At 38.0% G+C, this 13,676-nt stretch overlaps 1 protein-coding gene across 1 annotated transcript in view; it reads right to left on the bottom strand.

Moving 5' to 3' along the window:
* Positions 1 to 2,346: 2,346 nt before the first annotated feature.
* The window catches only part of LOC128384387 (phospholipid-transporting ATPase ABCA1-like), a 136,343-nt gene continuing 125,013 nt past the window's right edge, over positions 2,347 to 13,676 (bottom strand). Inside the window, exons 48-49 of the mRNA XM_053343934.1 lie at positions 9,579 to 9,822; positions 2,347 to 3,947 (exon numbers count right to left, since the gene is read on the bottom strand). Of these exons, the coding sequence (XP_053199909.1) occupies positions 3,816 to 3,947; positions 9,579 to 9,822 (376 nt within the window). The 3' untranslated portion in view covers positions 2,347 to 3,815. The remainder of the gene's footprint in view (positions 3,948 to 9,578; positions 9,823 to 13,676) is intronic.

Genomic DNA, 13,676 nt, shown 5'->3' with positions numbered 1-13,676 from the left:
CTCAAGACACTTGAGTTATAGCAAGAGTTTGCCTCTTACTTTATGTGGGAAATAACAATTATCTGGTGGATTTGAGGGGAAGCACTGATGAACAATAGAGGCCATGTTAAGAGTCATTCAAAACTCAAGTGAAGAGTCAAAGGTTTTGATAAAGTTTAGAGGCAGGTAATTGACTTGTATACAATCCACTGCTAAGGCAATCTTAAATAAATGAACAATATTGAATATACACTATAATTCAATTGTGCATACAGCCCTTTTCCACATGTAATTGAGTGTATTTATATCAAACTTACTGTCATCTTCAGATTAGAGGTGAGTGTATCATGCATACAGATACAGGAAGTCAAACTATGGCTGCAACTCATTATATTCATGACAACTGTCCATCAAATTTTCCCAGGGTCTTAAGTGACATTTTCCCATTGTCTGTTTTATCAAACCAACAGTCCAAACCCCCAAAATCTTCATCTTACAATGATATAAAACAAAGAACAGTAGCATATCTGTATCAAACTGATAACACTGCCTTTCTGTGGTCTAAGATGATACCTGCCTACTCTGTATCAGAAATTGCATGAAAGTAGTGAACTTCTGACTGCCAAAGACAAATAAATATATCTGCACTTGAGAGATAGAGCAGAAAATCCATATACATTTATCTCTATAATTTACAAACAAAAATAGAAAGGAGACTTAAATAGATCAGTCGAGGTTTGATTGTCTAATCCAGAGGGGAAATACAGGAAACTGATATTGGAAAGGTGTTCAGTATTACACAAAACAGAGATTAACCTTCAGGAATTATTGGAGGACAGTCTATTCCAAAACAAGAGCTATATATCTTGTGATATTAAAATTTAATAGAGAAAACAATTGCTTCAACCTAAGGCATATTAGCTTTAAATTTGCTGAAAAAAAGTAAAAGACAAAGAAAGACCTCACACTAAAAGTTTTCCGTATGATAGTTTGACAAGAAAATGAATTCATTCTCATGCATCTGGCTCCCCTTTGAGGAGCCACTTCACTGAATGTAAAATAAATTACCTTACCCACTGTGGCACTGTCTGTGTTCTCCCATTCCACGGTGGATGGACGTAAGAGAGACTCAATAAATGTGAGTGAGAAACTGAAAGCATAACGGAGCGAGAGGAAGGACAAGATGACGAAACGACAAGTAGAAAGTTAAACTGGTAAAACTTTCAGATTGGGACCTTGATGAATCAGTGGACAAATACACCAGTGTACAAACATTAAAGTCGGAGAGGCATTACACTTTGTGCAAATGTTTAATCATTTGTCTTGGCATGAAGCAATATTCAGTACAAATAAGATTCATTATTCTTTGCAACAGGCAAGATAGTAATGTGAAGATTTAGCACAGCATACAAATTATGTCAAGCTCTGCAAGTAAAGCAGAGCAGCTGTGAAGGGAGAACAGAAGAATGATTTACATTCTGAGGACAGAGTTCAGTGCCAAGTAATGTAAGCTGCGAGGTGTTGTGTTTTTATAATTAGGACAGTGTTATACTGAACAGTAGTGAATGTTGAAAAGAAACGTAGCTACGAATGTCTTTTCACAGCGAATCCAAAGTTCATGTTAACGTTGCTGAGTGAGACACAAGGTGCAGTATAGGCCGGGTGCTGTCCATAGCAACCAACAGCAGCATCTTCTGATCTGATGACTCACTCAGCAGTAATCGGCAGGACAACATCATTTGTCTGCACTCCAAAACTACTGTTAAAAGGTCTTAGGTTTAGGCACAAAACACACTTGGTTATTTTAGGTAAAGATCATAGTGCAGGGTAAAATGATTACTTGAAATGGGGTATTAAAGATAGGCGACCTTTGTTGTCATAGCAATAGTAAAAACCATGACAATTGTAGGTACAGTTAGTAAAAAACTATTCTGAATCACAGTTGGACAATTATAGTTTGGAGCAGGAAGTGAACTGCAGCACAGTTAGGATCTAACCTGCCACCTCCAATTATAGAAATGTGTCACCTTGCATAGATGTCATCTTAACTGCACCGCCTACGACAGCCAATAGATGGCGTCTAGCCCTCAAACGTAGCTATAGCAACGTTTTTGACGACTGACATTAAAACCCATGAGTTCGCTTTTCTTGGGAGGACAGGCTTGGTTTGTTGCAGATTCAGTTTGATTTTTTAATACTCTATCATACTGGTGTGTTAAATTCAAAAATATAATTTATGATTAATTATAAAAAAGGCGGTTTCACAGTTTACATTTTTGTTGCTGTATTTCTTGTCTTCTTTTTATGACCGTTAAAGATGCATTGTGACAAAATGTGTTGATGACAGGCAGTGTTTTAAAGGTAAGTTTTAAAGTTTATTTAGATTCTGCAAATAAAAAATAAAAAAGATACAGTCAGCCAAGCAATACATCAAAAATATCATTAAATATAAATCTTTGCATCTGGATACATTCATCAGTAATTCTTGAGTAAAATTTCTTACAGTCATGATCTCTGCCTGTAATGCAGCATCAGAGAAAGCCCTGAGCGGTGACTGTCTGTAAGCTGTGGTTGGTGCGGACACGTGATGTGTCTCCTTTCTTGCAGACTCAACATGTTTGTCTCAGTTGATTGACTCAGGCTGACTTTGTATTGTCCCATTGCTGTAACCTCAGCGTCTTTCATTAAACAACATCTACAGCTAATTGGAGGCTCACTGATACATTCAAAGCCAACACATCTGACAGGGTATTTATTAATCATTTTTGCTCAGTGGTTATCACTGGAATGCCTGTCAGGAAATCACAATAGAGGCTTTAAACTAACTGTGGTTTGACTTCTCTGGCATTTGTGTTGATAAAAGATTCCTGTGTTAGTTACTTGATGATTTTTTTTGATATGTCCATAAATGTACAACATAAGTGATCCAGCAATTTTTTAGCAAGTGTGAGTCAAACATCTGGCCTGATTTCACCTTCCTCAGCTACAATAAGTCCATACCAATCTTTGGTTAGAAAACAGATAAGTGCTGTTTTTTTTTTTTTAATTTTCTTTTTCAAATCATCATTAATAACAACAGTAAATGTAAACAACTCGTGAAAATCTCAAATATAATTAAATATGAAGTATAATCCTGAGGTATACTAAGTACTGTGCAATGCATTGTGCTTTTCTAAGCCTTGACACACTCCTGAGGTATATAGAGGTGAGCAACATATCCCAAACAAAACTGAAGAAAGAGTTTTATCAGAAAAATACAGCATTCCAGCTGATAGATTGTACACTGCAAATAGTTCCTTCTTATCAAGTCATTTTTCTATGTAATTCTGTTCTTGGAGTCTATTTTCCTTAGCACAAGTGAGTAAGTAAGTGAGTGCCAGCAGAGCAAGAATATTTCACCCTGTTTCACATGCAAATTGAACTATTTCAAGTGTTTTCTAAAATCTAGTTTCATTTTTCTTGATTCTAGCGCAGCAACCTGCCTTATTGCCAAGAAGCAGACACTCACGAAACAAGTCGATTTCTATCTGAGACAAGTTGAAATGTTCTCGCTGTGCTGGCAGATTTTTTGTTCACTTGTTAAAATGAGAATAAATACAGTGTTTAGGGTTTAGATGAAGGCAATAAAATGAGTGCATGAGACATTTATAGTTTTAGAACAGTTAAGTTGAGACATATTTGGTAGTGTTGACCAGTGTAAGACATGGTGATTTGGCATTTTGTTTGTGGTCATAAACATTTAACTTGATCAGTGCAAAATAAGATCCATTAGGTTTTGTTTGAGGTATATTGCTGATCTACTTTAAGTGCAATATGTGATGCTCCTCTTATGGGTTTTACAATCTCTCTGACACTTCTGTGGAGGTCCTTACAGACTGCATTGGCACTTCATCTGAGGTGTCCACCGGGTTGTCATAGGCCTGAGAGTCCTCCTCCCCGTGCTGGAGCCTTGCGAAATTCACAAAGACCTGAAATGTCAATGCAGAGAGAGTGGCACTTAGAGGCAAAGGCAAGATAAAACTAATAATACTCATAGTACTGAGGGGCCTGTGGACATTTCTCTACTCATCTCATTTTTACTCCCCCCCCCTAATGTCTCTAAAACAAACAGAAATAGTGGTACAGACAACAGGGCGCATGTGAATGAGTTGCCAGACAAGGGCTATGAAGCATCAAGTAAGCGTCTAGGCTCACACAGTGAATGTCAGTTTGACATCTTTGACCAGCTGAGAAAGAGAATAAAACAATCATTCTTCTCTCTGTGATGCCCATTTAATGTCAGAAGAAATCAATCCTATGGCGTTCATAAAAAGCAGTGTGTATTTCATTGTGCTGTAAACATCACGACAGTCCAGGCTTTTTATTCTCTTAGCCTTCGCTGTCTGTTGTGTTAAGGGTTTTTATTCTACAGAGAAAGCAACAAAGAGGATCATATAAAATGATAAGAGCATTGCTTTTTCATTAAAAGCTTTTCAGTGGCTGCATGGACATAAAAGGACATGTGAATTACTAGATTATATTTAAAATCTTAATGGAAAAAAATAAAAAAAATATCCAGACCAATTCCACCAGAAACAAGCCCTCACATATTAACGAGATCCATCTCAAATCCCCTTTATAGCTACACGCTAGCCCATAAATGAAACAGGCTCATGTCAATGGTAGTGAAAATGTTGACAGGAAGTTTTTAAATTTTGATAGGCTATATGGATTTCTATACAAGGATAACTAAAAGTTTGACATTTCGTGAAATAATCATTCATTTTCTTGCCAAGAGTTAGATGAGAAAACTGATGTCGCTTTTATGTCTGTGTGATAATTATCAAACTAAATTCAGGAGGATTAACTTAGTCCTAAGGCTGGAAGTCAGTGGGAAAAAAAACAGCTGAACTAGCTCTGTCCAAAGTTTAAAAATCTGCTTAGCAGCACCTATAAGCTTATTTAGTAACATGTTGCATCTCATTTGAGGTTGCCAGACAACCAACAGAGATGCTAGGGGGTGCCAGGTTGTATTTCTATTTCTATTTGTGCACCAATAAAGAAAAAGAGATGAGACTAAAAGTGATTTTAGAGGTGCTGGTGGGAGGTTTTTGAACTGTGGAGACTTCATGCTAACTAAGATGAAGCTCCAAACATGAGATCCATATATATATATATATATATATATAGTGTGTCTCGTTCAACTGTTTATGTCCAACTGATAGTTCCAAAATGTTGTATTATTCCTTTAAAATGGAACCATACATTTGTATGTTTTTCATCTTTCAACCTTTTCAATCCAGGACATGTTGACTGAGCACAAATACTTTTTTTTGCAATGAAATCCCTTTTACATAAACAGTTCCACCTGGAAGTGATGCAGTATGAATAGTCTTACTTTATCTTTTGGCCACCGAACATCTCAACAGTTGAAGCAGCTGGGGTTTAAGCACCTTGCTCAAAGGCACCTCAGTAGTAGTAAGTGCTGCTCTGTCAATGTCACAACCCAAGTCTAGACTTATCAGTCAAATTGTTTAAACTAGGGATTTCCAGGAATTAAATTGTTATCCCTCCAGTAAAGACCTTGTTGCTCTACATGAGCGGATTACGTTCTTTAGTCCATTCTAAGGTAAAATCTTTGCCACTTCTGGCCAAAATGTGTATCCAAACAAATAACACAGCAGTCAGGATCAACTATTGTTTTATTGTAATCTGGTATGTACATTTTTAAAGCTTCGTGACCAAGATTAAGTAATTGCCAAATGTAAGCTTATGGAGCTGTTGGCCTGTTGAGCAAAACAGCAAATTACCTTGTAACTAAGGAGCAAGCTACTCCTGCAGAATGCCTGAGGCTAAAGTATACTTCTGTTTGTGTGATGTCAGACCATCAGCAGTGTGTATCAAGGTCACAGCTGTCAAGGCATCTTATCAGGGGAGAATGAGTAAGAGGATAAGAATGACAGTAGCAACAAATACACCCTCCGCCCATCTCTCTCAGCCTCTGACCCTGCCACTGGGTGATGCTGGCTTGATGTGCTGAGGCATGCACATCATTCCACATTCATAGTCAAAGCTATAGACTTTCTACTGTTTGTATTTAAGTCTCTGTAAAAATCCTAACATGATAAAGAGATTTGTAAATGGTGCAGTTGACAGCATTTTTGACTGAGACGACCATAGTAAAGATATCCCCTGCTTTGTAATGGGATTTCCCCCATAATGTACACATTTTGAATTTAGCCAACTATCCTTCATGACCTGAACGTCAAGCACCAGTGCTGTTGAGTGGCATTTTCCTAATAACAGATGGTTACAGCATTAATTACATTACAGAGGGTGCATTTGGGTGTTTATTTGATGAGCATTGAGGCAGAACAGAAGAAGGGAAGGACACTGAATCACCCAATTAACCTCTTCTGTAGCCTATATCAGAGGACTCCTTGCAGAATGTGAAATGGCTGCTTTGTCCATGGTCAGCCATGCTACTAAACTCACTCTGACTTCTTCAGAGAAGATCTTGCTTTATAGTCTGTTCATCCAGAGTCCAGATTTGATTTTCCATGTAGCCCTGTTTTGGTCTCCACCAAACCCTGGGTGACACGTCTATATCTTTAGCTACTATTCTCCACTCTTCACCAGCTAGTTGCTAACATTGTCTGTCTGCAGTCTGATGCTGGCCAGGTAGCGTGCAGTGGGTTTTAAGAACGTTTTCTTTGCAAACTGCAGCCTGCTGCAGCTGGAAACAAGGCAACAACCAATGAGCTGAAAGCTGCTAAGAAGCACAGGTGAGATGAGGGGAACTGTGTGTTCGGGTGACAATTGATTGACTTACTTAGTAGCATTGCACATCATCATTCACCCTTAATTGACATTATTATAATAATTTTGACTTTAAAATTAAGTATCTTGGCATCTATAACAGAAATATATCATAAAATATATCATTATTTATTATCCAAAGTAGACAGAAGTTAGGCAGGAAATCATTAATATTTTATGGGATTTAATGAAGTTAAAAAGTATTTCAATAAGTCAAATGTATTGAACATTTCAGAAAATGTAAAGTGATTATAAAGACTCCATGGATATATTATGGAGCTACAAGGTCATCTGTTTCAGTGGTGCAGTAGTGACAATATTGAATATGGGTCATTGTCCAAACACAAAGTAGCAAATACTTTACATTCCTGCCACACAATCTCCTTTCAAAAGACAGTTAAGAAAGTCACATTTTCCTTTCAAATGCTGTATTTGCTCTGCACTGTCTTGGCCATCAGTGTTAACGCCTGAGCTCAAGGCTGTGCAGATCAATATTAATTGTAGTGCAAGTCGGGTGTTATACTATAGGTCAAGGCTCTTCTCTATAAATCACCAGCTGAAAGGTGACTGTCTGTGTCTCCACATGTTCTCCAGTTCTCCCCTTTGTGTTTTAATACTATGACCTCTTGGTCCAAGTATGATTTATTTACTGCCTGTGATCTGGTAAATATTGACCAGTGTTGAATGTAGGGCAGGTTGGCAAAAAGGTTAAAATAGAAATTACACATTAGAGGTAATGGTATGGCTGAGCCCCAATGATCTGTAAAAAAGGAACAGGGTTCTGCTAAAAATCCTTTATGAGAAACCAAACATGACGGTAAATAAGTACAAAGTTACTAAATTTTAGCATTTAGCTTTTCATACTTTCCTTTCCTGTAACATTGATAGGCTAATTTTCCCCTTAAAGAAGGTTTTCCACAAAGGGACCCTATCAACAATAATATGCTTTCTGTAAAAATCTGTGTAGTGTTCTTTTTGTCAGATAATTTGATTCATAGTAGGGAAAACCACAACATTGCCACCGTACAGACACACCTACAGTGCAGATATCACATCTCTGTTTGGAACATAAGAGATAGATATTTTTACCCCCATTGAGTGGGCTGATGACCTTTCTGGACCGCTCAGAGGTCATCCTCACCTCCCACCTGGTCATCTGCTGCTGAGCTAATGGCGGGCTTGCAAGACCAGACACACTCACACTCACCTCTGAGTGTGTGTCTGATTGCATCAGGTCCCTGGGGCTATTTGAAAACACACGTTGAAGCCAGTCTATATAACGCAGAGGGCTCGGTATATCTCACCAATCTGGGGGTCTGGCTATTGCATTGGTGGAATATAAAAAAAAAAAAGGTACTGGCTTGGAGAGCTTTGAAAAATATCAGTCCAGATTCTTGATCAATACTGGGGCCTGGCAAATGAACTATCTTGGCTACACAAACACTGAAAAGTCCTCATTGGTCAGTCAGGCAGCTTAAATGGATGGAGGCAATGTGTAGGCAATGATAGATCTTTAAACTTTATCCTGGACTGAGCAGACACTTAAAATACTGAATGCATTGATTGATGACCTAATGATCTGTTAAACTGAGCCAGCACCCCATTGAATTTCTAAAGAAAAGTGTCTAAATTTTGCCAGAAGTTAAACTGGCTAATAGTTTTTTTTTGCTGTCGGTCACATGAACTAACCACTAGGAAATAATACGTTTTACGAAAGCATATTCCTTTTCTATGATTCAGATTGCCAGCACCCAATGATGGTTTCTTATCTCAAGAAGCTGGTATATAATTGTTCATGTTGTGCATGAATTTCACTCCTTCTGGTCTTTAGGAATATGTTTTGCAAACATTTTATGATGGTAGAAACTGGTAGAGACTAGAATACATTAATATTTGTCTTTCTGTAATGGTAACAATGGATGGAGATTTTGGTAGATTCATTTTTATCCTCACTTTGGATTACAATACCGTGTAATCTTGATCAAAGGCACTCTATAAACACGTCTAGAAATATTATGGGCTCTATTGATGCAGAGAGAATGTCAGAGTTTCCAAACTTGTTAAAGGAATGATTTCCCAAGGCGTTCAACAACTGGTTTTACAGACAGGCATCACAGATGAGAACAGCATGTTTCTCTGTAAAAGTAAAACTTGAGTAAAAAATGAACACTTAAAGTTTGTCTGTGAGTATGCAGTGCAGTGCTCTCCTGCAGATGGTTACTATAAGTCTCTGAGCACTTAAATCTCTGTGTTGTGAGAAAAGTGTCTGTACAATTTAAATGTTTAAAAAACGGGCGATGAAAAGCAGAGAAGTGAAATAAATTCAGTTACATCACGTCATAAGTTCAACAACTCAATATCCTTCATCAACGGCTTGAAATCTGCAGCAGAAATTTCTCCAGGATAACTTGTAAAGCAGCTCATCACAACCTGTCATCCTTCCCCTTACATATGTCAGTCACGGCCAAATGTGAATGACGTACTGTATGGATAGATTCCACATATCTAAATTGAACAAAGCTGTATTGTGCTCAGTCTGCACCTGTGTCCTACTTCTTTGTTTTGGTGTATGGTAATACTTATTTTAAAGAGGTTTTTTTGATCCAGAATATTTCCTGATGGGTTAGGGTTAGGGTTAACAGTTTTTGATTTCTTTAAACAATTTCCTCACATAAATAGGCAGTGAATAAAACAAAGAACAAAAACACCCTTCAAGTTGTACCTGTCATATCACTGAAATGAAATTAAGAAGATTGTGAGAAAAAATGGTCCTCATACTAATCTCATATTTTGGATTGTACCTGATCCAGAGTGGTCTGGGACACAGAGTAATCCTCCACGCCCAGCCCTTGTTGATGGCTGGTGAAGTGGCTGAAGATGTTGGCCAAAGCTCCCTGTGCGTATGGGAACTGATATTTCAGTGTGTTGTGATGCTTCTCCGTCAAGGTGCTGCCCGGGAAGGTCAGCTGGACAAAGTCCTCAACCGGCTTCAAGTCAGGAGGAGAGCCACCAACTCTTACAATCACTGTGTAGCCATCACCGAACCTACAACAAGAGACCACAATTAAGCACTCATTAAGAAAATAAAAATAGAGACAAGGATGATGCAGCCAAATTGTTCTTGGCTGGTCATCTAAATAACAAACTTCCTTTCTGCACTGAAGAAAGGGGACGAGATAGAGATGAGAAACTATAAGTGGTCAGACACTTCCTAGATGTGGTGAGTTGATGGGAGCAGAAGAGTCACCAGCAAGAGTACCTTGACTTCAAGAGGAAAATAAAGTTGGCTAGCTAGCTGCTGTTTAAACTTTTCAACCTGTGTAATTGCTAATTCAAGTCATAGAAAGTATCAACTCAATTTTCTGCACCAAATGGAAAAGAAATTATCCATTTGAGTCCAGAAAAATATCCATAAGAGATAAAACAGAAATAACTCTAAGTTTATGTTATTATGTTCACAATACTTTCTGCTGCTCTCAGTGGCCTGTTTTCTTTGATAATCTGAACTTAAAACCTTTCTCTTAATAACCCTTTTACAAAACCACCTAAATTATTCATTGTGATAAGTACTGCAAAATGCATATGAAGTCTGCTTTCTGGGGTGACAGTTACAGTACATTTAACAGCCAATATTTTAAAATGATGTCAACATGCTCTACTGGTAAAACTTTACAACATGAACAATATTCTGAACACAAAATACTGTCACAGATGAAAATGGGACATAGCTAAGCTCTAAAGCTAATTAGCATTCTGCATCTTCCCGGTTGTATGTTACGTCTGGTGAGCACCAAATAAGACTTGGTGCCTTGTTATCCTGTCGTTAGCACTCTTATGACCCATTTTTTTCTGCTTAATTAATTCCCTAATGTTGGATTTACTCATTGAAATGTCCATTGTGGGCTAGTACAGAGCTACATGCAACGAGAGTCAGAGACTCCCTTAGTGGCAATTAGAGATATGGTGAATAAACTGCAGGCCCACACGATCCCAAAGGGAGTGAGAAAGGAAGTGGAGCTCCATGCTAGTGCTGAGAAGCAGATTGAATTGACTCCATGAGTAGTCCCTTCAGCATGACTGCTTGAAGTTGAAGAACCATGGTGCAAAAATAGTGTAATGTGTCATAAATTGTATAAATGCTTATTTAATACTCATTTTCATAAAGAGGGCAGAAGTCTCTTGGGTCATACTGGGCCATATGAAAAAGCAGATGTGAACCCTCCCAACTACTTTTTTTCTTGCATTATGATTGGATAAGATAGAATACATGTTGTGATCAGATGTCAGAGGTATATCAATGGAAATCCACAAAAGATAGCATCTTGCACCTGCTACTTCATTAAAAGCAGCAAAATACAACATTCCTACTAGATGCCACACTAGAGCATATGTATTTAAAACCAAAACAAATACCTGAGTTGTTATTCAATAAAGATGGAAAAGAAAAGTGGCATCTGAATACACTGCTCATGAAAGTCAGATCAAACTGGTAAACTAGGCAGAGCTACTATTTCTTGACTCAAATGTTATCAAAAACATATTCTAGTGTGATGTTTAGCTGTAAATTGAGAAAGTTTGTAACCCAGCAGCAATGTTTGAAACTTCCGTGGGAGGACGTGGAAGGACTCACATGCACTAACATACAGCTTCTAAAACACAGACCAGGAAACAGAGAAGCTTGTATAAAAACACACACAGAAACATGACTTCATTCTCTGCCTAGGATGCCATTACTCCTATAGCTATAGCTTCACATAGCAAATAGTTGTTTGCTGGTATCAAGTTGGGCGGAATGTTGTATAATGCACCTTTAAAACCACTATGGGTACCACCAACATATTGAAGTGAGGATGTGAGACATGTGTGGTTAATGTGGGTAATGTGGTTTTAGTTAACATAATCTGATACCAAATTAAAGGATATACAAAAATACATATCAATAGGCAAGAGAGGGATTATACACACAACAATGCCAGGGGAACATAATGTCACATAATGTGACTAGACTATTTTCCATTTTATAATGCAATACACTGGGTGGCATCTTCTCTTCCACAACCACATCTGCCTCCTGCCTATAGGGAGGATCTGAGAACCTCCTGCCTGCACTGTGATCTCCTCAGGGGCTGCACACCACGGGTGATCAAAAGCATCCCCATGAAACTCTAAGACATATTATGTAGTACACATCATGTGGATAGTACTAGTGCTCTGCAAGTATCAGCATGTTAGCGCTCCATTAAGCAACTGCGATTTGGACAGCTCCTGAACCGTCCAAAATTACATTCCATCCGACCCAAAGCCCTCAGCTCAATCTCAACCAATGAATGATTCTTTTTCTGCTTGGCGTCCACTGTATGCAGAAGGATTCATCAGTTCTTGGTACATAGGACAAACAAGCATCAACAAGATCATCTGACCAACAGGGGTCTTAGCAATGGCTCTACAGGGTTTGTCTCTATAAATTACACCATAGTAGCACTGCTCTGCCCATTTTTATAAAATCTCTCTCTAATCTCTCCTCTAAGTTAGTATTCAGGATTTTAAATGTATTATCTCCTTAATGACTTTGTGTTTATGGTTACACTTTTTCCAGGACAGTAAAAGGACAGTAAGTAGTGATATTATACAGAAGGACTGTATACTTGTTCATGGGAGCTTGTTAATATAATGTGTTCATTTGGCCATGTTCAGTACAAAAAGGTTCATGAATAAAACTGAATAATTAATAATTACAGTTGTTGTGAAAACATGTGCATCTACATTGCTGTTGTTGAGTCCTAAATACTGCAACAGTGAATCATTACATTACATGAACAAAAGTACACTTTGAGCTCTTTATAAAGGTACAAATGAATCCTGTGTGGTGGTGTTATTATGCTCTATGTGCTTTTTAGACATTTTAGCTGTGTAAACCTCATGCAACATCACAAATATAATCTTGACTTTTAAACATTCTGTGGCCAATTCAACAGCAACTGACTTTGGCAAACAGGAGAAAATGTGAATAACTGTGCTATAGACTCATAAAAAAATACTGTTCTTAATAATCCATGGCCTCTTCCAAACTGTGTTAAATGTTATCACCAAGGTTATTACCAAGAGAAAAAAAAACATTATCACAACATGGAAAATATGAGCTGTTCTAAGCTATTCAAATGCAATGCCAGGAGTGCAAAGGGAAACATAATACCTGCATGAAATGCTCACCTCTCCACTTAACAGACTATGTCTGTACATGCAGTACTCTCTTTCTTGAGTAAAGCACATTTTTTTTATTAAATATAGCCAGAACACACCTCCTACTGTGTAAAGCCACATAATTGATGATTTTTATAAGATGTAACAGAACACACAGTCTGTAATCAGACACCATCCCCACACATCAAGCTTAATTCATCATCCAATCAAGACTATGACCATAATCCCCGTTTGTTTATTGTAGCTGCCGGCTCAGGAAATGTGCTTTGTCCAAAGACTGCCAGGCTCAGTCAAGATGCAAAAACATTTTTACGAAAATCCAATGAGGCCAGGAAGCAATGTGGCGGAAGGGTTTGCCGAAGTGGTTTGTAGTGTACATGGGTAATGAAATGCTGCTTGTCAGTGACTGTAAAATGGCTTATCAATTAGCCTCCTTCTTATTCTCTCTCGCTGCCTACCGGGGGCTTCAGGCAGCACTTTGGGAAAAATATCTTTCTTTCATATTCATCATTTTTATTCTGCTTCTGTATTCACAACAAAACAAATTCTTTCATCTTTGATACACTGTCTGTCTTGGCTCTCCTCAAATAAACTCCTGTGTGGAGAAAGGGAGGCTTGGAAATCAAGTCTGCACTACATTGCATGGACATAACAACAGTGCGGCATGCTTGAAACAATTTATCAGGCATTGATTGGTG

The sequence above is a fragment of the Scomber japonicus genome, chromosome 22 (genome assembly GCF_027409825.1).
Source record: "Scomber japonicus isolate fScoJap1 chromosome 22, fScoJap1.pri, whole genome shotgun sequence".
Taxonomy (NCBI): Eukaryota; Metazoa; Chordata; class Actinopteri; order Scombriformes; family Scombridae; genus Scomber; species Scomber japonicus.
The sequence above is the reverse complement of the archived record's forward strand: the minus strand, read 5'-3'. Positions and strand labels throughout refer to the sequence as shown.